The 22727-nt window shown below is 42.8% G+C and overlaps 1 protein-coding gene across 10 annotated transcripts in view; it reads left to right on the forward strand.

The window, feature by feature from the left end:
* Positions 1-21003, forward strand: part of senp6a (SUMO specific peptidase 6a) — a 230720-nt gene extending 209717 nt beyond the window's left edge. For 9 of the 10 annotated variants that reach the window (XM_068044665.1, XM_068044661.1, XM_068044663.1 and 6 more), the window contains 6 exons: positions 369-760; positions 3054-3136; positions 11774-11853; positions 17420-17488; positions 17579-17729; positions 19183-21003. In XM_068044665.1, coding sequence (XP_067900766.1) covers positions 369-760; positions 3054-3136; positions 11774-11853; positions 17420-17488; positions 17579-17729; positions 19183-19350 — 943 coding nt within the window. In that variant the 3' untranslated portion in view covers positions 19351-21003. The remainder of the gene's footprint in view (positions 1-368; positions 761-3053; positions 3137-11773; positions 11854-17419; positions 17489-17578; positions 17730-19182) is intronic. The other variant, XM_068044662.1, reaches the window with a different exon arrangement.
* Positions 21004-22727: the final 1724 nt, after the last annotated feature.

The following is a 22727-nucleotide window of genomic DNA, read 5'->3' on the forward strand; positions in this document are numbered from 1 at the left end:
TCAGACAAGGGGTCATCAGATTAAAACTGGGAATAAGGAGAGAGTTGTTGAAGCATGGAATGGATGAGGCAGGGAGTGGCTGAGTCAGAGACCATTGCATCTTTGTGTTGACACTAATTGAGTTCTACAATTATAACCAATTGAGATCAATTAAATTAGTACAAATCTGGAATAGGGCCTAGATTTTATGGTCAGCTACTGAGCTAACTGGGGTTCTGTGCCAGTTTACATACTTTCATAATACATTCCTTCTATAACTGAGAAGCTTTTTATTCTGGATCTATTGGTTTAACCCAGCAAACTGAATTAAATGTCTGTTATTTAGAAATAAACTAAGTTAATATAAAATCTTTTCTTCTTTGCTATAGGGCTCATTGGTTTTTGGCTGTGATTTGTTTTCCTGGCCTTTGCACTGAGCCAAATCTTAAGTCACAGGAAAATGAAGGAATGCAGTTCAGCAGCTCTGCGCTAGAGGAAAGCAACAGTAACTGGTCATCGTTGCAAGGGGAGACTGATGATTTAGCCGACGACGCAACTTCTGCAAATGTGTTGAGAAAAGCTCCTGACACTATAGACAAAATGCCTGAACTCGGTGTTGGCAGTAACTCTGAAAGTGTGGAGTTTGATAAACTCCACACAAGAAGATGCCTGTTAGCAGCTAATAAAATCCTCAGCAATGTTAATCAGCTGGATACTGAATCAGAAGACGACCAAAGCTCAAATCAGAAAGCAGAACATGTTGCGGAAGGTAAACAGCTAGGTACCTGTTTTATTTTTAATTTCAGAACTAAGCTAATAAAAACAACTCTTCAATTTTAAATGAACTTGTCATTTTGTCATTTTCCTGAAGTGGATAAAATCCTGTACAGAAGCTGAAATTGTCAAGATTTAAGTAAACTGTTAGCTTTACCAGCTGCCAGTTAAAGGAGTCGTCATAACCAAATTGCCATTTCAGAATTTGTTTGAAAATTAATTTCACAATTAAATGATAACCTTGCACTACTTTCCCATTTCAGTGGATATCAATAATACATTTGTATGTCGAATTGCAGGAGATTTCCTTGATTCCTAAAACTTAAAATAAATATTGAGAATAGAGGATCTATCTGAAAAGACTTAGCTTTCAGAGTCAGGGGAGTAAGATTCATTGAGATAGAAATGTGTTTTCAACTGAGCTGTGTAAGATTTCCCCACTGCAGATTTTTCCTCTTCCCAATATATTAGAACTTCTCAAGTCATTCTGGCAAGATTGTTCAGTTACTATTGTAACTAAATGTGAAGGCATTTTGATGAACTTGGCATGATCTTTCAGAGATCTCAAATATAAATAAGAAAATTATGGTATATTTTATCTGAAATATAATTTAAAAATGCAGCAGGCAGTGAAATGTGTTGTGCTGTCTATTTAAGTTATAGTTTTGTTCAGTTTGAGCACCCTTGGATACTTCACAAATCAAGGGTATTTCACTTCATGCATTCTACACACATGACTGGTCTAGTTGTTGAATCCAACTGCTGTCCTGCTCAAAACTAATAAGTAGAACCAATTTTCTTACCTTGTCAGTCTGGGTTTTGCTGATTCAGGTCCACCATCTCCAGACTCTCCTTGCCTTCTCTTTCAATTGTTTCATTGTACTGAAAATGATGCACCTTTTGTGAAATGTCCCTGATAGGAGTGTCATTTTGTTTTCCCTTCCATTTGTCACTGGATGTTCCACACTGCTTTTGTTTCAAAAGTTATATATTTTGAAACGCTAAAATTGTGGATTCAGGTGATGAGATTCGGAGTTACACTTTTATTGATTTTATAACCATTTTTAAAAAGTGCTTGCAGTTTGTTTTATTCCTACTCACAGCAATAGCAAGTTTTATTACACAAATGCTAACTTTGAAGAGTTTAAGCATGTGTCTTTAAAAAATCATTTGCCAGTCTTGTGCACAATGTTTGACCTCTAAGAGATTATAAAATATCCCATTGAGCGTGCAGTCGATTGGGGTCACAGTGACCCAAACAGAATGTGTGTCCCACAGTTCTAACCTGAGCCAGTTACCTACTTGACAAATCTAGGAGTTCTTGGTAGAATACAAAAATATTACCCCAGTCAAGTGGAAACCTCCTGCTTCAGAACATCGGCCAAGCATTTATTTTTGACTCCATATTATCCCAGTCAATAACTGCACAGTTTGGCCTCGATGTTGGCAGGGAGGGTATGGGTGAGACCGAAAACGGCAGAAGAATGTGAAGGCCAAGGACAGACAAGTCTTAATGGCAGGGCCTCATTAATTTTTTTTATCTCATTTTCTGGCTTAATGAACAACCTGACTGGCCAGCAACAGGATACTGCAATTGGGAACCTTTGTGGACAGTCCTTGGTAGGTCAGAGAGGTCCTTGATTGGGAGGTTGTATGGGCCCACAATTGGAAGTATTGAGGGGTGTGTTTGGTGATCAGGGCTGGAGAGAGATTGGCCCTTGGGGCTGGGGATGGCTGAAGGTTCCCTTGAGAGGCCGGTGGGGGGGGGGGGGGTAGCTCTTTGTTCTCCTGGTCCCAGGGAGTGCTGAAAGAGGCACCCATCTTGTGAAAGCAGCATTTTCCACCTCCCTTTCACTCCTTGCAGCAATAGTAAATTTTAAAGGAGTCTCCCAGTTGCACTGTGGGAGCCCAATTTAAATATGTTAAAAAATCAAGTTTTCTGCCTCTCTGCCTGTTACCTAGATTTACCTTTTAAACCACCACCCACCCACTGTTTCCCCCTCACCCCCAACCCCCTCCTGCCTGCTGTGGAGGGTTTATATTGAGGTCTTTATGGTTGAACAGTTGCTGTGTTCAAAGACAAATCTGCAACAATTGTTAACTTGCAGGACAAAGGCAAATTGGTTAAGAACTATTTTAAGATCGGGGACATTCTGCTATAAATGTAGATTTTCAGCATGTTCTGAACCATTTTAACATCTGTTGCTTAATTGTCACAGCTAGAGGCTTGATGCAACTATTGATGATTAGAAACTTCAATTTTAAGACCGCTGATGATGTATGTTGACTTTTCTAAACAGATGCCTTAAGGCAAATCCAAGTCAGTTATGCTGATGATAACGATGATCCCTTTGACTTTTTACCAGATCAGGAGTATAACCAGGTGAGATTATAACTTGTACATAAATATCCATAAATATTATTTTATTATGAAAGGATAATCTGCTTATGATATCATAAATTTATGAATTGGTGCTAACTACTGCACTACGGTGCCTGTATTCTAGAATGACACCAGCCTGTCAAATATCCATGTGGATTCATTAACTGCAGCATTTGCTGTCAGAACTTCAAAGAAAAAAAAACTTGCATTTATGTAGTGCTTTCATTAGAAGCATTTCATAACACTTGTGTGCACTGAGTTACTTTGACTATTGTTCTGTAGGCTAGAATTCATAACTACAAAAACAAGTGCTATTGTCACTAAAGCAAAATTTGAAAGAAGACAGTTCATAAAAAATCTGTTGTTCCTCCTTGTCTGTACCATTAGCCATTCGTCAGCATTCTGTGCATCATGCCACTGAATAATACTTTGTGCCACCAAAGCCCTAATATAGGTCTTCATTGTCTTGAGGACCTAATGAGCTTCAAGCCAATCTGCCAGTTTCTCTCTTCTTTCAGTGACAATGCATTCAAAGCTCAGCAGTCATTGCTATTGCCATCTCCCTCCAATGTTCCATTTTTCTCAAGCCTCTAATGGATCCTCTTGCCCCAATGAATTGACCTCAAAATCCTTCGTTTAAAATATCACTTATGGTCTTGCTGCACCTAAATTAATGGTGTCCTTCAGCTTTATATTTCCCCTGTCCTGGCCACTACTCCATCATTGGTGGCTGCTGTTCAGCCATTGTGCTCCTGCCACCTTTAGCTCCCTACCCAGCTCCGCTTCAACTATGTCACCTTCCCAGTTTTCAAAAACCTCTTAAAATGGTTCTCTTCAACCATTTTTAACTTGTCCAACCTAACTTTCTGTATTTTCCCTTTGTCCTGCATGGCATCTGCTATTTTTTTGCTGCCTTAAAGTAAAGCAATTTGAGACAACTTCATCTCTTTAAAGAGTGCAATAGAAATGCAAGCAGTTGTTGTGGAATGTATTTCATGGTGATGATTTGGTAGGTTGAGCCCTTTGTGCCTTTGCCAGCTCTTTGATGGCTTTATCCAATTATTCCCACTCCCTTGCTCTTTCCTCATAGCCATGTGAATATTTTCCCTTCTGGTGTTTATCCAATTCCCTTTTGAAAGTTTCTATTGAATCTGCTTCCACCAGCCTTTCAAACAGTGCATTCCAGATCACATCAACTTGCTGCAAAATGGAATTAAAAAATCCTCACATCACCTGGTTCTTTCACCAATCGCCTTTAAATTTGTGTTCTCTAGTTACCGACCCTTCTGCTACTAGAACAGTTTCTCCTTATTTTGTCAGAACTGTTAATGATTCGAACACATCTATGAAATCTCCTTATAACCTTCTCTGCTCTAAGCAGTACAACTCCAGCTTTTCCAGTCTTTCCACATTACTGAAGTGCCTCATCCCTGGTATGATTCTAGTAAATTTCTTCTGGACTCTGTCCAAGGCTTTGACATCCTTTCATAAGTATGGTGCCCAGAATTGGCCACAAAACTCCAACTGTGGCCAATCAGTGTTTTATAAAGGCTTAGTTTAACTTCCTTGTTTTTGTACTCTCAGCCTCTATTTATCAAGCCAAGAATCCCATATATCTTATAACAGCCTTCTCAACTTGTCCTGCCACCTTCAAAGATTTATATGCATTATCGCCCTTTCTGTCACAGCACCCTGTTTAAGATTGTATCATTTAATATATATTGCCTCTGCTTGTTCTTCCTACCAAAATGTATCACCTCACATTTACCTGCAATACATTTCACCTGCTGTATGTCTGCCCAGTACATAGTCTGTATATGTCCTTCTGAAGTCTGTTACTATCCTCGTTACTGTTTACTACATTTCCAAGTTTCAGGTCGTCTGCAAACTTTGAAATGATGTGCTGTATATCCAAGCCCTAGCCATTAATATATTTCAAAAAGTGCAGTGGTCCTAATCCTTGGGAAACACCACCCTCAAGTCTGAAAAGCAATCGCTCACCACTACTCTATTTTCTTCCCTTCAGCCAATTTCAGATCTGCACTGGCACTGTCCCTTTAATACCATGAGCTTTAATTTTGCTGACCAGTTTATTATGTGATACTTTGTCAAAACCTTTTGAATTCCATATTCATAGCATCAACAACATTCTGTTACTTCAAAGAACTCAATCAAGTTAGTCAAACATATTTTGCCTTCAACAAATAAGTGCTGACTTTCATTTATTAGCCCATACATTTCTAAATGGCAATTAATTAATTTTGTCCTGGTTTATTGTCTCTAGGGAGGATTGGAAAATTGTGGCCAGAGCCTTTGCAGTTTCTACCCTTGCTTCATCCAGTAACCTAGGATGCATCCCATCCAGACTGGTTAACTTCTCTTTTGAGGCCTTTGCCCCCACAAGTATATCTCCCAACCCTATTCCACCCAACCCTTCCTTTGACTACACCTTTTCATAAACGCACAAATAGTAAGAATCTTGGGTTTCCTTTTGTGTTAGCCGCTAATCATTCTCATACTCTTTGTCTTATTCCAATTTTAAGATCTCCTCTTGTACTTTGTATAATCAGTTGTGTTCTCTACTATATTGTGCATCTTATGTTTGTCTTAAGCCTACTTTCTCTGTCTCATTTTAATCACTATTGGCACACAATTCAGATTGGCAGTGCTCATTGTTTGGGCAGTTTGTCCCAAATGGGATACGTGGGGTGAGTCATGCCAAACACTATATTGGTATGGTGTTAGCACGTGCAGTGAAAAGCCGTTAAAGTCTGCAGAGCAAACAGATCATGATATCAGTCAGTGTACAATGCTGATTTGACATCAGTGGTGCCATTTTGGAGCTCAGTGCTCAAGCTAATGCCCTTTCTTAACCTTGCACAGCCAAGCATGCGTTCAGCAGCAGAAAGGAACCCCCCCCCTCCCCCCAACTAGCACTATTTAAAGGGACCGTTGACTATTATAGGTTAGTTTAGTTTAGAGATACAGCACTGAAACAGGCCCTTCGGCCCACCAAGTCTGTGCCGACCATCAACCACCCATTTATACTAATCCTACATTCCTACCACATCCCCACCTGTCCCTATATTTCCCTACCACCTACCCACACTAGGAGCAATTTATAATGTCCAATTAACCTATCAACCAGCAAGTCTTTGGCATGTGGGAGGAAACCGGAGCACCCGGAGGAAACCCACGCAGACACAGGGAGAACTTGCAAACTCCACACAGGCAGTACCCAGAATTGAACCCGGGTCGCTGGAGCTGTGAGGCTGCAGTGCTACCCACTGCGCCGCCCAGTTAGTTTCTTCTGGCTTTGATTCTGTGTGTTTTTGACATGTTCTATAGTTATTTCAAGTTTCAGAAGTCTACAGGGAGTGGTGTGGCTTAAGGAGGTTTTGATGAGTGCAAGGCTTCAGCACAAAACAGATGCTCCCAGTCTTGGGAGCAGTAGTAGCCATTTTCCTTGGAATACAGCATCACTGAGAGAATGAGCAGAGGCCATGCAGAGCAGGATAAGTGACTAGAAGAGGGAGAGGTGTGGGAAAGGGCTCTCAGCCTGAGGCTATATCTGTTCAAGGAGCAATTTTCCAACCTGAACTTCAGCGAGGAACAATGCGTGCAACATCTGCACTTCAATAAGAATGTCCTCACTGAAATCGGCCATCTGTTGCTTCCAGAACTCCAACCTGTAATGATGACCTTGCATGAGAGAAGTCACTGATGCTGTACTCATTGCGAGCTAATTATACATTTATTTCATTCTTGCCAGAGAGAAGCAGGAGGCGTGAGCACACATCTGCACTCGGATTGCACACTTCCTCATGGTGCAGGGTGCCAATGAATGTGCTAACATCATTTTGCGGTGCAGTATGTCAACTCTGCCCTACACCAGAACCAGCTGGTGTGTGGCCTTAGGCAGTGAATCATGCAGGTGAATGCCTGGTATCCTGGCAGCACTCATGATGTCTTCATTCTTCGGCAGTCCTCCAACTGTATTTCAGCTGTCACAGGAAACCAAAGGGTATCTACTGCACGGCAATGACTATCTGCTGGCAACGTTACTCCTGACTTTGGCTCACAACCCATGCCCATGTTTGCAGCACACATACAATGATGTCATGCTACCACAGGAAATGTGATCGAGCAGACCATTGGTGTGTTGAAACAACACTCAGCAGTACTTAGTAGAGCAGGTATCAAGATTTGTTATGGTCTGCTGCATGCAGCACAACAAGGGCACAGCCCTTGCCACCAGCTATATGGTGAGCAGCTCAGGAGGAGGAGAGGACACAACCCCTTTCTGGCTGGGATCTCCATGAAGCAGTCTTCAGAGTGAGATACTAGTAATGCCAACCCCAATTCCGCATTCACTGACAGTCCCTTTGTTCTGTCACTGACCATGACAGTGTCTGCATAGCCACAATGCAAAATTAAAAACCACCACAAAATAAACATGCCAAGCCAAATTTATAAATGAAATAATTCCATTTGCATACTGAAGTAAACTAATCATTCTTGGGCATTCCCTTAGTGGCTGTCTTCTGTGTGCCTTTGCCTGTCCTAGTGCTACAACGCAGTGGCTGCAGTATGACTGGTGGGAAGCTGCTGACCTTCAGTGTAGGAGACTGCAGATGGCCTTGGAAGAGGACCTTGAGCAGCCTTAGGCCAAGAAGACTGGACTGCGCTGCACCATCTCGGCATGGACAATAGCAGTCTGGGCTGACTGGCTGACAGGCAACAGCCAGGACACAGGCAGAGTGGGAGATGTGGGAGGACAAATACTTTCTTCCTGAGACATAACAGCAGGTTTGTGCACTTTGAAGCCATTGCCATTCCCCTGGGGCTCTGCTTCAGCAATGCTAATAATCTGTTGGAGGACAGATTGCTGGACTGCTGTAACATCCTGCAAGCCCCTTTGCACACTACAATCCATAGCCATGATGACAGCAATCTGAGCTTGCATGACTTCAGTCTGAGCTTCCACTGCAGCACACAGGCTTTTGGTGGAAGTAGCTTGTGCTGCAATGGAAGCTGAGATATGGCCATCAGATGCTGCATCATGGTTCGGCTCACAATTGTGCTGGAAAGGATGGAATCCAAGCTCTCCGCAATGACCTATGCCAAGTTGATGCTGGACTCCTCCATGCACCTTGGCATTGACTGCAGACTTCCCAATGCCCCAACCATCAGTCTCTTCTGTGAGCTGCTGTTCTGCTATGCAGCAGAACTGGCGTGCGACCTCGACCTCTGAGCTGACACCTGTGCTGTCCTTGCCCTGACTGCATGCCACTTGTGCCCAGTGTCTCACCACATGCAGATTCCACTTCTGTGCTGTTCTCTAAATTACATGCAGCGTCACTATCTGAGTTCGCACCTGTGAGTATGGAATTAAGTTGCGGTTCTGTGTCTTCATCATTATTGTCTTGCTGTTTCCCAACTGCCCAGCCAGATTGCACATCTTGGGTACCTGAAAGGAGAAAGACACAACGATAAGAAGGAGGGGCGAAGTATGAGGTGCATGTATACATCATCAGCTTTTAAATCGGGAGAGTTGGGATGTAGGAAGGAGGATTAAGTACGTGTATATTATTTTCTATGGTTTCAGCCCCTCGGCTGACCACAGCCTCAGCAATGGATGTCCTAATAATGGCTATCCATCATCTCCATGAGAGTCAGGATGTGCAGGAGCACCTATCCCTCTTTGATTAGCTCCTGCTGCCTCTGGTTATGTGCCATATTGTCCTGCAGGTGAGATGGAAATGTGCCAGTGAGTGTCGTGCAATCGATTTGGCTGATGTGACTGTCATGGTTGAATAGCTGACAGTGTATGCAAGCTTTGAGATCTGTGTGTGAGACTTTTAGCAATGCTAAATGAATGAGGGTGTAGCGAAGCATATATGTGTCTGGTGTGAGTTCAGATTGGTAGGAGAGTGATGGGGGTGGTATGGTGAATTGAGAAGTGTCTGAGGCGACTGGTGCAATTGGTAAGATATAGTATTTGAAGGTTCATTTGCTGACCTTGACTGCTCGTGTATGGTCATTTATTTTCTTGCAGCACTGCATCCAGGTCTTTGGGGCTTGACTCCTGTATTGACCTCCACAGCTATCTGCTCCGACTGCCTTCCGAGGGCCTCCTGGCCCCTGTGCATACAGGACATATTTACTTCTTGACTAAGGCCTCCAGTGCAACTTCTGAAAACCTTGAAGCCTGCTTTCTTTGTTGTGTCATTCTGTCTTTCCCAGGTTAGATTTAGCTCCCACAGGACTCCCAGCACCAGTTCCAGCAGCAATACACCACCCCTTCTAAGAGGCTAGCTTTAAGCAGTGCAGGCTAGTTTTAAATGGTCCTAACCACTCATGATCTTGGCCCCCCCCTGCTCAGGCATCCAGCCAATCAACAGTGCCATTAGCCCCCTATATCTTTTGTTGTCCAGGGAGCTCTACATTTTGGATCCCTCCATTTCACCCTCGTGAAAAGGTGTTTATTCTGTACCCAAAGTATCTCCTGTTTAAGGCATTCCATTGTTCAATTATGGTTTTGCCTACCAATTTTTGATTTCAATCCACCTGGGCCAGATCCCTTTTCAACTCCCTGAAATTAACCCTCCTCCAGTTAAGTATTTTGACACTTGATTGTTCCGTTCTTTTCCATACCTATTTTAAACCAGGTGATATGATTACTATTCCCCAAGTGTTCCCTCATTGAAACAGGCTCCATTTTCCCCATTTCAGTCCCCAAAATTTCATCCATCAGTGCTTCCTTCATCATTGATCTGCAAACACGCTGATCAAAAAAAGTTCTCTTGTACACATTTCAGGAATCTTTCCCCCTCTTTACCCTTTACACTGTTCTTATCCCTGTCTTTCTTAGGACAATTGATATCCACCATTATCACTACTCTATAGTTTTTGCATCCATCTATAATTTGCCTGCAAATTTGCTCCTGGATCTCCTTCCATTGTTTGGTGGCCTACAGTACATTCCCAGTAGCATAAAAGCTCTTCTTCTGTTCCTTAATTCTAATCAAATAGATTCTATCTTTGACTCCTCAACTACGTTACCCTTTCCAGTGCTATAATAGTTTCTTTGACCAATGCTGCCAAACCCTTCTTTTTTTTTTGCCTTCCCTATCTTTCCTTGAATACCTTGTAGCCAGAAGTTCCCAATCTTCCCTTTCTTTGAGCCTGGCCTGTGTTGTTGTCACTATATTAGGGCGGCGCAGTGGTTAGTACCGCAGCCTCACAGCTCCAGCGACCCGGGTTCAATTCTGGGTACTGCCTGTGTGGAGTTTGCAAGTTCTCCCTGTGTCTGCGTGGGTTTCCTCCGGGTGCTCCGGTTTCCTCCCACATGTCAAAGACTTGCAGGTTGATAGGTGAATTGGCTATTAGCAATTGCCCCTAGTATAGGTAGGTGGTAGGGAAATATAGGGACAGGTGGGGATGTGGTAGGAATATGGAATTAGTGTAGGATTAGTATAAATGGGTGGTTGATGATCGGCACAGACTCGGGCCGAAGGGCCTGTTTCAGTGCTGTATCTCTAAACTAAACTAAACATATCATAGTCCCCTGTGGCGAACGGTGCCTCCAGGTCACCAACCTTATTTACCATTCTCTGTGCATTTACACGCTTGCACTCCAGACCCATCGTAGACTGCCTTACATTTGCCCCGTCTTGTGCAGTATTTAGTCCAGTTTTTTTGTACTATTTGCATGACTAATGATTTTGCCTTGATCTTTAGCAGTGTTTTTCAGTTCTCAATTCATTGTCCATATATGTAGCGCTCACACTTTAGCCTCTCCAAGCCTATCTTAAGCAGAATATACTCACCTGTCCTACTTCACTATGGCATCGCTAAATTTAAAACTACCTCTCCTATGTCTTCCATCCTGTTTTATGTTGTAAGTACCATAAGGTATCTTTAAGTTACAAATACTTAGAGGATAAAGGAAGTATGATGTTTGGTTTTAAGAGTTCTTGGGGTTGACATTTTGTATTTAGCTTAAGCTTATTTTAATATTTAAAATAAAACAATGTTAAACCATCTGATTATGGGGGTAAAGCTGCACATTGAAGCCAGGGATAAGGAGTTGCTTAGTTTTGCAACAAGAGGAATGTTGTCCTCCAAGGCTACTGGCTGAGCATTGCTATTTGACTACAATAACATCACGATGCGGTCCGTAACATCTGTTGATCACTGTGACGCTTTCTACGGAACAAAAGTTGACTGCAGGATTTGCTGTCCCCGTTGCTTTTGCCAGCATACCATGCTATATCCTAAGATTTCAAATGTTTCTGACAATTGAACTAGTTCTTACAGAGGTGTGGTATTTTGTCTGTGGATTTTCTCAGTGCCTGAGTTTGTTAACCGGGGATAATGCTAAACCAGCAATTTCCTTTCTAGTTTGATTTTGTACAAGAACTGTTGGAGAGCATCAGCTTTCCTTGTGTCAGCGTGACAGCTGGAGTCTGCTATAAGTAGTTTTGGTTAAATGTCCTTCTCAGTACTCCAGTTAAGGGTGGAGGGGGGTGGAATTGGTGATTTTAACTCAGTGACTTGCATATGGTGTTCACTTCACTGCTGTTTCTGGATCAGTTGTTCTTGGTATTGACTGTAGAACTTGCTATTGTTCAGGAGGACAGCAATGAAGCTGGGAGCATGGCAGAGGATCACTCTTCAGAAAGCGTGCCGTGGGGTCAGCAACCTTCTAAACAGTGAGTACGAGTGTTATGAAACAGAACAGGTCTGAGTTGAACATAGTTTGCTTACAAACTTGTCTTTCACAGTTATACAGTTCTTTAAAAATTGTCACAAAAATTGATAATTTTTCTCCTCATCCCACTTTGGGTTCTGGGTCTTCTAAACACGTTGTACTAGAAAACTATACAAGTAACCTACAAATCCGACCACTCCTTATAGACATTTCATCAGCCCTTTTTCAAAGGTAAACCCAGTTTCTTGAAATTGAACCATTTCTTGGAATTCATTTAGCCTATGTAGGCTAGGCTTATAATTCCAGCCATTTTAAATAACATGGTCTACAATTTGTATGCTGGTGATGACAATCAGTTAGTTTAGTCAGTGATGGTGGGACATGGTTATATTTGTTAACGAGGACGTTTGTCGTCATCACAAAGGCTTCATGGGTGTGAAGATTTCGGGCGCAGTGTCCCATTGCAATTTGAAAGTGGTTCAGAAGTGTCCAACTCTGATATGGACAGCTAAATTGAGTTGACGGTCTGTAGAGTTGGAGATTGTGAGTTTTTATAGGGGATTCCGCAGACCAGTCTTCACGCTGACGGGTCACTAAGGAAATGTCCAAGGAATCGGAAAAAGTTGACCATATTGGATGTCTTGAAGATGCCTGTTGATGGACAGAACAAATTGGAGCAAGTTGCCAACATGATTTTTGTCTCTATTCCCCAATTTTGCTACTGCATCTGAATGGTGAAGATCTGGAGGAACTACATTGCAAAAATCATGGGAGGGATGTAGGGCACAATGTGCCTGACACGAGGCCCATAGTAGCTTAGAGCTGAGTATCCACCAGCTTATGTGTAGTGAGTGAGCCGAAATGGAATTTTCCACAATTGAATAGCGGAGTGCAAGAAAGGATGATTGTGAAGTTGGCGTATTTGCTGATGAGGCAAAGTTGGCACATTTGGCAGTTCTGGTTATTTCATGTTTTGACTTTCTCAACAGTTAAGAGTGGGCTACTGATCAATCTCCCTCCTGAGTGCTGTAAGATGCACGAGCGACTGGTAATCCAGCATCTATCTCAGATTAGCAAAGTTGAACTGGTCCTCTAATGTGTAACTCTGATAATTGATGCTGCACTAAGCCCAGACCAAGTTGATACATGGCTACACTTATAAACAAGTACTTGCCCTAACCACGTTAATTAAAAATGGCTTTCAGAAAAATCCTTAAAAGTAGAGTCTTCTACCTCTATCTAACAGCAGCCAATGACACCGTCTGGTCTTCTGGCAAAAATATTGAAGATCCTGTCATATTGGGTCAACTTTTTGGTGAATTACTGCTGCAGGGCCAAAGTTTCAGAGTACACCTAGCTGATCACACCAACTTGTAGAAATACCAAATCAATTACCTGCCTTATGGATCAGTTCTAGCACTACTTTTTACAAACATACGAATTAGGAGCAGGAGTAGGCCACTCGGCCCTTCGAGCCTGCTTCGCCATTTGATAAGTTCACGGCTGATCTGATCGCTCCACATTTCCACCTATGCCCGATTACCTTCCACCGCCTTGCTTATCAAGAATCTATCTACCTCTGCCTTAAAAATATTCAAAGACTCTGCTTCCACTGCCTTTTGAAGAAGAGAATTCCAAAGACTCATAGAAAAATTTTCTCCTGATCTCTGTCTTAAATGGGTGACCCCTTAGTTTTAAACAGTAACCCCTAGTTCTAGATTCTCCCACAATCTGTACATATATAATCTTCCTACAACCAGATTGTGGAAATTCATGTCATTGCCATTCTACTCAAGCTAGTAACTTTTTCGTCCTTGAAACCATATTCATTAATAATATGAAAGTTATGCCTGAAATGGTACCGTCAGCCAAGTACCACTTCATTTGCACAGTAACGCCTTTCAGGAACTTACAATTATCTGACATGGTCAACTTCTTAAACTTGATACTGTCCCTACTTACGTGCATCACCCTAGACTTGTTACTAACCTACAAGTGCCATCTACTTGGAAACACCTGACAAAGTCCAAATCCCATATAACCTAATCTTTTAAGTTGAAAGAGTATCGTGCCTCATTAAGAGTGTCACATGAAATTCAGTAGCCAAGTACTAACCAAGCTCTTGAGTCTGATAATCCTCCAGAAATTTGATCGGAACCACAGTAAAATCCTGAGTTTATCTGCTTGCTTCCTTTCTGGCAAAGAAAACAAGTTAATCGATGTAGAATTGCCAACAAAATCGCCAATCAAAATGCAGTGGTAGAATTTTTCAGAATTGAAGCCCATCATATACAGTGTTTGCTCTCTTAGTTAGCAATTTTAACATGACAGTAGCCCAGAAGATAGTAATATGTCTGGTGTGGACTCTTCATCGGAATTGGAAACTGGAAGGTAAGTGAGCTGTTTGATGGAACTGAAAAATAAGAGGAGGAGAAAGAAGGGATGCAATGGCTTAATTTTTGTTTAAAGGGATCAAAGCTGATGGAAATTTATGAAGATCATCTTAGCAAGCGAATCAGCAGCAACAGCAACTTGTATTTATGTAGCACTTTTAATGTTGAAAAATGTCCCAAGGCGCTTCACAGGAGCATTATCAAACAAAATTTGACATCAATCCACATGAAATATCAGGGCTGATGGCAAAAATCTTGGTTAAAGAGGTAGGTTTTGAAGAGTGTCTTAGGAGGAAAGAGAGGTTTAGGAAAGGAATTCCAGAGCTTAATGGCTTGGCAGCTGAACATATGGCCTCCTTTTGTGGCCATCGCCATTAAAATCGGGAATGCTCAAGAGGCCAGAATCGGAGGAGTACAGGCATCTTGGAGCATTATAGGGTTGGGGTAGATTACAGAGATGGCGAGGGACAAGGCCATGAAGGGATTTGAAAACAAGGATGAGAATTTTAAAATTGAGGATTTGTTTGATTGGGAGCCAGTATAGGTCAGCGAGCACAGGGGCGTTGGGTAAATGGAACTTGGTGGAATTAGGACATGGGCAGCAGAGTTTTGGGTGACCTCAAGTTTACAGAGGGTACAATGTGGGAGTGCGTTAGAATAGCCATGTCTAGAGATAATAAAGGCATGGATGAGGATTTCAGCAGCAGATGAACTGAGGTGGGGTGGAGTAGGGCAATGTTCGGGAAGTGGCAATAGGCGGTCTTAATGTTAGCATGGATGTGTGGTTGGAAGCTCATCTCAGAGTCAAATATGACACCAAGTTGCGAAGAGTCCTGTTCAGCCTCGAACATTTGCCAGGAAGTGGCATGGAGTCGGTGGCTAGAGAACAGAGCTTGTGACAGACACCAGTGATAATGGTTTTATTCTTCTCAGTGTTTAGTTGGAAGAAATTTCTGCTCATCCAGTACTAGATGCTAGACGAGCAGTCTCACAACTTCGACAGGGCGGGCTCGAGAGACAGAGAGAGAGAGAGGTGGTGGTGAGGTAGAGCTGGGTGTCATCAGCGTGCATGTGGAAACTAACTTTTCAGATGATGTTGCCAAGAGAAAGCATGTAGATGGGAAATAGGAGGGGGCCAAGGGTAGATCTTTGGGGGACAACAGAGGTAACAGTGTGGTAGCAGGAACAGAACCCGTTGCAAGTAAACCTCTGGCTGCGATTGAATAGATAAGAATGGAGTCAGGTGAATGCAGTCCCACCCACTCTGGCTTTGAAGGAGGATGGTGTGATTAACCATGTCAAAGGTTGCAGACAGGTCGAGAATGACGAGGAGGAATAGTTTACCTTTGTCACAGTCATATAGGATGTCACTTATGACTTTGCTAAGATCTGTTACAAAACTGTGGCAGACAAACCTGATTGGAGAAGATCAAGCATGGAGTTTTGGGAAAGATGAGCACAGATTTGGGAGTTGACAGAACGTTCAAGGAACGTTGGAGAGAATAGAAAGGTTGGAGATGGGATGGTAGTTTGCTTTTTGAGAGGGGTGATGACAGCTGATTTGAAGGAGAGGGGGACAGTATCTGAAGAAAGGAAACAGTTAATATCAGCTAATACATGAGCCAGGAAGGAAAGTTGGGTGGTCAGCAGTTTTAGTGGGAATAGGGTCAAGAGAGCAGGAGGTGGGCCTCGTGGACAAGATAAGTTCAGAATGGATATGAAGGGCGATCGGAGAGAAACTAGAGAAAGATGCAAGGCAGGGGTAGGTTGGGGGGAACCTTAAAGGAATTTTGGCCCGGTGGGTGTGTGGAAGGGAGGGAAGTGGCAGAGGCAGTTGATTAGATAGTCTTAATCTTAGTGACACAGACCACCATGAGCTCCTCACTTGTTGGTGAGGGTGAAGGGGACAGGGGAGAGGGATTTAAGACGATGATTTGCGAGTTATCTTTGCATTCCAGGACGATGCTGGATTAGTGAGCAATTTTGGCAGACGTGCAGGACCTGATACTGCTTTGCAGTCCAGCCAGATCTACTGGTGAATTGCCAAACCAGTTGTCTGCCAGAACCATTCAAGCCTGAATTCCTTGGTCTTATGGGTGTAGAGATGAGGGCTGTACCAGGGGAACAGCCAGTATATGAGAGCGTGGTGGTTTTGATGGGGACTAAGCCATCAAAGGTCAGGGTGTGGTTGAGCAGGTTGGTCGCTGCAAAAATGTAGTGAATGAAGGCCAAAGGCTCGGCAGTTAGGATTTGAAAGTGAAGTTGTAAGTGAATTGGGAGAGTTTTTTTTTAGGGCTGGGAGGGGGAAGGGGTTGGTGAAGAGTGATACAAGGAAGTGATCAGAGATAACTTTATCTATGAACAGATGTTGGGGAAGGAAAAAGTATGAAATGGGGTATGAGGAAAAATTTGAGTGCTGGGAATCTGGAGTTGAAAGCAAAAAATGCTGTAAATGCACAGTAGGCTGCCAACACATAAAAGATCAGGAACATTCAAATTACATCCTAAGCTGCCCCCAGTCAGCACTGTGCTCTAACAAATGCCCCACGTCATGAGGCTGGCTACTCCTTCCAGCTGTCAACAGGTTTCATGCATCACTAATGCCTCTGTCTCTGAGACAACAACAGTTTGCTGTGATCTAAAAGTGCAAAAGTCAGTAATCACATCAGAAGGTTTCAGGGAGCTCAGAAGAAAGCAGAGATACTGTTCATGCAGGTTGAATTGAGCTTGACTGTTTAAAAACAAGTATAGGAGTATGCAGGCAGAGGCCTGAGTAAGTCGGTCATATTTGCGGCCAGAATGGAAATGTTCCGCAAAGTGGTCACCCAGCTGCGTTTGGTCTCCCCAGTGTAAAAGGAGGCTGTACATGTGAGTGATGAGTGCAGTGTGCTAGATTGGAAAAAGTGGCCACAAATCGCTGTCTCGTGGGAAGTGCATTTGGGGGCCCTGGATGATGATGTGAAATGTACCAGGAATGTTGCTGGAAGCTGGGTTGGTGGAAGATGAACAATTGTACTTGATGTGATATCCAAGAATGTGAGATGGCAGGTATATTCCTAAAATTCCAGGATATTTGACAGGGGATATTAAATTCTGTCTAGGCCTTCGTTACTCAATTGACAATCATAACCCAATTAATCACGTGCATCTTCATAGTGTTGTTCTTTTTCACAGGCCGTGCATTCTCATCATGGATTCTTTACGTGGACCAAGTCGTACAAATGTAGTTAAGATCCTGCGAGAGTAAGGGCACTTCTGCAAATCATGAATTCATTTTTTTTATTCTAACAGGAATAGTCCCATTTAACTCCCTTTTGTTGGTTTCTGGAACAGGTACCTTGAAGTAGAGTGGGAAATGAGGAAAGCGAGCAAAAGGTCTTTCACTAAAGACGTGATGAAGGGCTCCAATCCTCGTGTTCCTCAGCAAGACAACTTTAGTGACTGCGGTGTATACATCCTACAGTATGTAGAAAGCTTTTTTGAGGTTGGTGTCAACTTTTATTGTTGGTTGGGGAAGAGAGGGAATCTGCTTTGAAAGTAGGAAGGCTTTGCTTTTATATACATCTGTAATAACTAATCACGTTTGCGCTCTATCTTCCTCCCTCTGCTTCTGAAGGCCCTGACTTATTCAGATACAGATCCATGAGGTGGCAGCCACCAGCTGTCACCTCACGCAAGCAACTAGCCGATAAGTTAATCAACAGTGGGCCCGATACTGTTGTCCATGTAAACATACTATCCAACAGAAGTTCACTAGCTGATCAGTAGTGGAAGACCTGGCTAATTTACATCCACCAACCACCCCAACATCGCACCCCAATGACTGTGCTGGCTCGAAATTTAGTTTTCACCACTTAATAGCTTTATTCCTGCTGCATGTGAACTCGCAATCTGAGAATTGCAATAGGAGTAAAGAAACACTGGAAACCACTAACCAAAGCATTCAGTCACATTTTAGGAAATGGCCCAATACTGCAGGCTGCTGGTCTAAATATTTTTAGATGAAGCATTCAAGTCCCGAAAATAGGGTCTGTCCTTTGTTTATTTTTAAGATTTTGGCATTCACCACAAATGATTGGGCCTCTCATGAGTGTTGCCATTTTAGTTCTCCTTACTGTGATCACATTCAAAATGGCCCTTCAGTAGTGGGCTAGCACCTTTGACCCTGAGCTTCATCACCTACTTCCACCTGCATAACATTGTCCCTCTCCACCCCTATTTCAGCTCCTCAGCTGTTGAAACCCTTAACTATGCCTTTGTTACCTCTAGACTCGACTGTTCCAATGCTTTCCTGGACAGTGCCTCTGCTTGTCAGATCCGTAAACTTAAGCTCATCCAAGACGCTACAACCTGTATTCTAATTCAAACCAGGTCCTGTTCACCCATCGTTGCTGAGTTACATTGGCTCCCAGTCAAGCAGTGACTTTGATTTTAAAATTCTCATCCTTGTCGACAAATTTACCTATGGCCTCTCCTTTCCATATCTCTGTAACCTCCCCGAGCTGTACAACTCTGAGATCTCTGCACTCCTCCGATTCTGGCTACTTGCGCATTCCCGATTTTCATCACTCCACTGTTGGCGGCTGCGTCTTCAGCTGTCTAGGCCCTAAAGTCTGGAGCTTCCTCCCTAAATCTATATGCCTCTCCACCTCTCTGTTCCTTTTTAAGACACTCTTTAAAAACCTACCTTTTTGACTAAGCTTTTGGACATCTGTCCTAATATTTCCTTGTATGTCAGATTTTGTCTAATAATGCTCCTGTAAAGCACCTCGGGATGTTTTAGGTGCTATAAAAATGTGAGTTGTTGAAAAGGACAGCCAAGTTGGATAGAGAGTAGGTACAAAAGCACTGGCTGATAATATTTGCAGCAGAATGCTGTCTGTTCCCCCTCTGCGCACTTTACTGTTCATTTAATGTTTGGACTATACTATCCACAGAATCCGATTCCAAGTTTTGAGCTTCCTATGAACTTGATGGACTGGTTTCCTCAGCAGCAAGTTAAAAAGAAACGAGAAGAAATACGCAATGTAATTCTCAAACTGTGTGAGACACAAAGCAAAGGGAAGAAAGGGCAGGAACTCAGAGCAACAGAGGCACCTTCATGAGCAGTGCCCGATCAAAAGAGAGACTGACGGAAGATGCCATTTTCGGTTACAGGATATTGTTGCACTAACACAGAAATGACTTGGATTTGTTCTCGTGTAGGTTTCCACAGAAGGATAAATTCCCAGTGTGCTATTGATTTTTTAGAACATTGTTTGATGCACACGTCTTCATTTTACAGGCACCCAAATGAATGTTCATGTGCTGTTATAAATATAACAAATTGTACATATGTTCATAAACAGATTTTGCAGCATTTGTGATCAATTTTCACTGTTTGGGTTAGTAGGCATTTTGGTATGTATTTTTGTTAAAGGTAGTTGGATAGCTACTTACAAGTATGATTAAAAGTTATTGTAGTATTAAATGGACTGGGCAAATTTATTTTTTATTTTATTTTTCTTGCCGAGTTTCTCTATACATTTTCCGTCCTTCCTCACATGAATGAATTCACTCCTTGCTTGAGTATGGTTCCAAGGTACATTGTCAAAGTAGCCATTATTCATAGCCCTTGACACTGAATGTTGGCAGCATATTCCTCCAGGGGAGCACCCAGTCCTGTTCATATCCATACATGCATACTTCCAACATAGGCCACTGAGGAGCAGGGATCCTAGCCCATTTCTCCCTCTTTAATCCAAGGGTGCTGAGGCCAATTTGTAGCCTGCCAAGATCAGTTAATTTGCATACTGGGCATGAAATCTTCCTGAACTGCAGGCACATTGAATGAGTTTGAACCTTTTTTGAAATGGGAGCACAAGCTGTTGTATGTCACCAGCACTCTGAGAGAGCACTTAACGTTGTGTTCTCCCAATTGCTGAACTGTACCCAGCCAGAAAGATCTCACATTTCAGAGTCAAGGCTTCAGTGTAAATAAAGCCCATTTAAACAAGGTGCCTGTAGTACCATACCCCAGCAAGGACTCAGCCTTTTCCAGAGAGGATGGGAAGAGAGAAAATTGGTAAGTGTGGGGGGGAGGGGGGGAAGGTACAAATTTAAAGCAAGCAAGTGCCTTCAAAAAAAAAAAAATTTCAATGCGTTGGGTGTTAATTAAATCAGATTGTACTTGGTATTTTCCCTATCAAGAGTTAGGTGATGAATGATTGGCAAACCCTGGAGTGAAGTACCCCATGGAATTGATTATGATCAAAACCATATCCACTGAAACCAAGTCTGGATGCCTTCAATATCATTACTTCACCTCCACTTACTGCAGAAACTGTCCACTTTGTTTATTTTTAGAGTTTCATTGTATTGAAACTGTCTGTATTCAGAAGTCTGTTTGATCTAAACTGTATTTGGAACTTGACTGACTACATTGCAGATTTTATTGCTCCTCTGCAACGATACCTCAGAATATTTATGCACATCTGTATATCCGTAATTGCCATCATAAAAACAAGTTTGTTTTTGCTGATTTTCTGTAATTCCGGTTTTAAACTGTAATGTGTGTACTAATTTGTGGAGCATGCCTATGCTTTAATTATATTTCATCTTTCTGCTGCTACGACCAGAGATGCCTCACAAATACACTATTTAAGCTGCAAGAGTGGCACTGAAATAAGGGAATGGTTAAAGCATTGAGCTATTTGCACAGTGATGCACAATTCTGTTAGATGCTACTTACATTTGATGTAAACTAGCCTTTAATTTAATCTGTGAATTCAGCTCTGAGATTTGTTTTTTTTTAAAAAGGTTGGTGCGGAATTGAGAAATAATTTCTCAAATAGTAATCAAATGTATGCCATATGTGTGGTGTGTGGCATTAGTGGTTGGTCTCAGTTCGAAGGTGTGGGTCTGCTACCTTTCGGGCTCGACAGTCATAGGCTATAAGGGGGAAGAAATAATAAGCTAAAGTTACCCTTCCTAATACCTACTCAGCAACTCTTGTTGGATGTGTGCCTGGGGCAGGTCAAGTGTGATGACCCCACAGTTTAAAAGTCTGGTGACAGACAGTTCAGGCTCAGATGAAGAATGATCACTTAGGACAGCGTTAGGTAATAGCTCTAAATAGTTGGGTAAGTATCTAAGGTAAGAAAGGTTTACAGTTTTTTTTCATATATAGTAAGTAGTGTTTTTTTTAGGGAGTTCTGTAGTAACGAGGACAAGGGAAGAAGGGCACTAGAGTAATTGATATTATTTGATATTAAGATCTTCCGAAAGGTTTAATTTAAAGGGTTACGTTATGACAGGAGAGCTCAAAGCCGTGATATGCTCCTTGTGCTCCATGTCAGAAACTGGGAACATTTCCAGTGCCCGGGACCGGCATGTGTGTAGGAAGTGTCTCCAGCTGCAGCTCCTGGAAGCCAGGTTTCGGAGCTGGAGCGGCAGCTGGGGACACTGTGGAGCACCCACAAGGCGGAGAGTATCGTGGATAGCACGTATAGAGAGGTGGTCACACCGCAGGCTCAGACTTCACCAGCAGGAAAGGAATGGGTGACCACCAGGCAGAGCAAGAGGACTAGGCAGGCAGTTCAGGAATCTCCTGTGGCTATTCCCCTGCAAAACAGGTATACTGCTTTGGATACTGTTGGGGGAAATGGCCTTTCAGGGGAAAGCAGCAACAGCCCAATTCGTTGCACCACGGTTGGCTCTGCTGCACAGGGGAGGAGTAAAAAGTATGGGAATGCAATAGTTATAGGGGATTCAATTGTAAGGGGAATAGATAGGCGTTTCTGTGGCTGCAAAAGAGACTGCAGGATGGTATGTTGCCTCCCTGGTGCTAGGATCAATGATGTCTCAGAGCGGTTACAGGACATTCTGAAGGGGGAGGGTGAACAGCCAGCGGTCGTGGTACACATTGGTACAAACGACATAGGTTTTTAAAAAAAAAGGATGAGGTCCTAAAAGTAGAATAGAGAGAGCTAGGAAGTAAGTTGAAAAGCAGGACCTCAAAGGTAGTGATCTCAGGATTACTACCAGTGCCATGTGCTAGTCAGTGTAGAAATAGCAGGATATATCGGATGAATACGTGGCTGAAGAGATGGTGTGAGGGGGAGAGTTTTAGATTCCTGGGTCATTGGGATCGGTTCTGTGGGAGGTGGGACCAGTACAAACTGGACGGGTTACACCTGGGCAGGACCGGGACTGATGTCCTAGGGGGAGTATTTGAAGCGTGGTTGGGGAAGGTTTAAACTAAAATGGTAGGGGGATGAGAACCTTTGCAAGGAGTCAGAGGAGGGGGGGGAATCAAAGACAAGAACAAAAGACAGTAAGGGGAATAAGAAAGGTGATAGGCAGAGAAATCGAGGGTCAGAATCAAACAGGGCCACAGTGAAAAGTAGTGGGAAAGGGACAAGTAATGTTAAAAAGACAAGCCTTAAGGCTTTGTGCCTTAACGTGCAGAGCATTTGCGATAAATTGGATGAATTAATCATGC

The sequence above is a fragment of the Heterodontus francisci genome, chromosome 13 (assembly GCF_036365525.1).
Source record: "Heterodontus francisci isolate sHetFra1 chromosome 13, sHetFra1.hap1, whole genome shotgun sequence".
Lineage (NCBI taxonomy): Eukaryota > Metazoa > Chordata > Chondrichthyes > Heterodontiformes > Heterodontidae > Heterodontus > Heterodontus francisci.